Source organism: Cucumis melo, chromosome 7 (assembly GCF_025177605.1).
Source record: "Cucumis melo cultivar AY chromosome 7, USDA_Cmelo_AY_1.0, whole genome shotgun sequence".
NCBI lineage: Eukaryota > Viridiplantae > Streptophyta > Magnoliopsida > Cucurbitales > Cucurbitaceae > Cucumis > Cucumis melo.
In genome coordinates this window covers 8,527,317-8,531,149 of record NC_066863.1, presented here as the reverse complement: position 1 = coordinate 8,531,149, position 3,833 = coordinate 8,527,317, and the positions used below count along the sequence as shown (strand labels likewise).

At 37.4% G+C, this 3,833-nt stretch overlaps 1 protein-coding gene across 1 annotated transcript; it reads left to right on the top strand.

The window, feature by feature from the left end:
• Positions 1–240: 240 nt before the first annotated feature.
• LOC103487572 (uncharacterized) lies at positions 241–2,806 on the top strand. Its single transcript, XM_008445909.3, has 3 exons — positions 241–1,483; positions 2,124–2,352; positions 2,460–2,806. The coding sequence occupies exons 1-3, from the start codon at positions 585–587 to the stop codon at positions 2,622–2,624; spliced, it is 1,293 nt and encodes a 430-aa protein (XP_008444131.2). The 5' UTR covers positions 241–584; the 3' UTR covers positions 2,625–2,806.
• Positions 2,807–3,833: the final 1,027 nt, after the last annotated feature.

Sequence of the window (3,833 nt, the reverse complement as noted above, 5' to 3'; positions counted from 1 at the left end):
TTACTTAAACTAAACATCACCAACATGGAATCATTATTCATCACACCCATTTGTCAATGACCGGGACTCATCTCCGAATCTAAATCCGACGACACTAAACATCCCGCTCGGGCCGGGACGCCCCACACTTCAATCTGACCGTCCAATTAATCAACGCCTCAGATTACAATCCATCCCCTCACCGGGCCCCACCAATGGATTCTCACTATAAATACTTAAACCTGGTCCATCGTCTCCGATTCGCACCATTTTCTATCTTTTTTGTTTTTCCGATTCTCAATAATCTCTAAATTGCATTACAATCTACACAGATCCAACCAAACCCCGTTTCCTTCTTCCTCTTCTTCTTCAATTTTCTCTTTTAGGGTTTCTTTCTTTCGTTCCTTTTCTTTTCTTTCTTTTCTTTTTTGCTAATTTGCGCACTGTGGTACTACTTATCCTGCGCCGTTTCTCTGGAATGTTGCCGGCGATGCGTAGTACTACTTTTCTCATAAGAATTTCGAGGTATAGGAGTGGTTTTTGAAGGATAAAAAAACGAATTGAAGATACTCGAAGATTCGGGTTTGGTCTTAATCGGACTAGTAATGGATGGTCAGAAAAGTCCGTTGAAGCTTACGAGAACTCAGTCGTCGTTACTCCGTTCGTCGCCGACTTTCCGATCGTCTATCCATAGTTTATCGTCCATCACAGAGGGGGAACTCATCGCCGTCCATCAGGAGGATGATGATGAAGAGAAGCAGAGGCCTAAGAAGCCACGTAGGTCCGGTTCATCGCCGAGAACCGGATTGAACCGATTTGCGAACCGTGTTCTTGCTACGGCTTTGTTTCTTTGCTTTACCTTCTTCTCCTTGCTCTTTGCCTTCTTCTTTTTGAGGAAGGATGGGTTACTTCCGTCGGAAAACTTGTTGTTGGCTTTGATTTTTGTTGCTATTACGCTTGTATTTGTGAGCAAGAATAAGGGGTTAATTTTACATATTCTTTCGTTTATCAAGCATTCCTGGCATCGGAACACGACGAGATTCTGTTTCTCCAGGACGGATTCGACTCCGGTCCAGTGGTACATTGGGGATTCGATCGAAACCGAAGACGACGCCGAAAAGCAGAGAAAAATTATCAGAGAAGGCGTAGAGTTCTATAGCAATGGCGATTTCTACGAGGGAGAGTTTCACAATGGCAGTTGTAATGGAAGTGGGGTTTATAACTATTTCCTAAGTGGTAGATATGAAGGTGATTGGGTCGACGGGAGGTACGATGGCTATGGGGTTGAGAGCTGGGCGAAGGGAAGTCGTTACAGAGGCCAATATCGACAGGGTCTTAGACATGGATTTGGAGTGTATAAGTTCTTCACAGGGGATTCCTATGCCGGTGAGTGGTGCAATGGTCAAAGCCATGGCGTTGGGTTTCAGACTTGCGCTGATGGTAGCTGCTATGTTGGCGAGTTCAAGCGTGGCGTTAAACATGGTCTTGGATGCTACTATTTCAGGTAAAACTAGATCAGGCATTTCAATCGTTTGATTTGTTTCTTCTTGTTTTTGGGATCTAAACGGTTTCCCTGAAGCTTTCGTGTGCTTTAATTTCATTGAATTACTCTTTTTTGGGTTGTGATTGCTTATAGTTAATACAACAGTGAAGTATTTCAGCCCGTAAATTGTTTATAAGATATTAGGCGCGCTGTCTGAGTTCAATTTTGTTGCATTTCTGGTAGGAACCTGGTTGATTTGATTGGGTATTAATTCTCTTTTTGTATCAACGTAATCCTGCTAGAATTGGTAACTATGTGATCATCTGGTTCCAGACTGTTTCCCAATTTGTTTTAGTATTATGAACATCTGGGTTCTGAATCGATTTGGTTATTTACTTGAAACAAAGAAACGTCTCTGTTTGGAGTTCACTTCCTCTCATGATATTGTCAAATCTAGCAAGAGATAGATATCCAATAAAAATTTGTGAGTTCAATTTGACTTTAAGCTACAATAAGGGCTGCACCTTGATGACCCACTCATAAATTATCTTGTTCTTTACGCTTCTAGGATTGAAATATCTTTTGTTTATTGAGAAACTAGCTGGCTGGTTTTCTGTTGGGAGTACATAAATTTAACTGAGATCCCAAATTGCATCTGTAGAAATGGAGATAGATATGCTGGTGAATATTTTGGGGACAAAGTACACGGTTTTGGAATCTACCATTTCGTGAACGGCCATTGTTACGAAGGATCATGGCATGAAGGACAAAGGCAAGGATATGGTACATATACTTTCCGAAACAGTGAGGCCAAATGTGGCGAATGGGATGGTGGGAGCCTCAAGCATCCTCTCTCACCACTAAACGATACCGTTCTCCAAGCTGTTCAGGTACCTAGTTTCAATTCATCCATTGATCTCTAGTCACCACAACTGTGAGAGTGTTAGCTATAGCTAAGTATTGAGATGAATTCTGATGATGTTTGTACAAAATCCAGGCATCTAGGAAGGCAGCAAGGAATGCTATAAATCTTCCCAGACTAGATGAAGAAGTGAATAAAGCCGTGGTTGCTGCTAATAGAGCCGCCACTGCGGCTAGAGTCGCCGCCATCAAAGCCGTTCAAAATCGGATGGATGGTAAATTTTGCGATTCTGATGTTTAAGGCTTTTGCTTTGCTTGTTGCTAATTTTACAAGGCAGGCAAAAAAAAAGAAAAAAAAAAAAAAGAAAAAAAAACCCTGGTGGCTAAAAACTCACCGGAGGTGTTTTCAAGTTTCTATCATTCACACTTCAACTTGTATATACCCATGTATATTAATGAAATAGAAAGCACTTTTCTATCTCACCTCTAGATTTTAACTCCTTCCCCCACACTCCCAAATCTCTGAACGATATCATTCTGCATTTTTTTTTTATAAATGTTTGAAAATTACTTTTAAAATAATGGCCTAATGATAATCTGTATTACCAAGTCACCATCTCCATCACATCGTTTCATAGTTTAAATTTTTCTCAAGTATAAAACGCTTCTAATACGACATTTTTTAGAAAAAATTAAGAGTATCTTCTAAATAAATGATGACAAAGTTCAATATTTTTTTAAATAATTGATTTGAGGTTTATTTGATTCTATAAGTGTTTTGTCTCTTTATTTATTGAATTAATTCATTAATTAATTTCTCGAGTATAAGAATAATTTGCATAATCAAGCCATCTCTATCCGTAGAATTTTTTGTTATTATTATTTATAATTTATTATTTAATTATTGAATTATATATATATATATATATATATATATATATAGCAAAGGATGATTTAAATGGTTCTGTAGTCTGAATTTCAAATCCAGAAACAATATTAGCATTATTTTTCTTTTTGGGTAGGTGGACGGAAAAAGGGGAAATTTGTAGGCCATATAGCTTCAACCTTTTGACTTTGAAAATACTTCTAATTTCAGCTATATCATTTATTTCAAGTTTCCACAACTACCAATTCTTTTTTGTACAAAATAAATAATTTGGTTATTGTTGCTTCATTCATTATTAGTTAAAAATTATCATCCATTCAAAACCTTTCAAATCTCATGAGTTGATGGTTAAATTGATCAGTCTAAAATGAACTTTACGCATAATACAATACAACTAGGAGGTGCTTTAATTGAAATTACTCAATTCTAAAACTAATTTTCAACTCACCTCAAAGCATCAAAATAATTCATGTGATATTTCATTTCAAGCATCCTATTTTGAATCTTTTAACATTACTTGAATTTTGATGTTTTGTAAGGATGGAGGGTTTAGGGACAAAATGGAAGAAAATAGGATATTTTATGATGCCAATAGAAAAGAAGACATGTGCCATGATTCTGTCC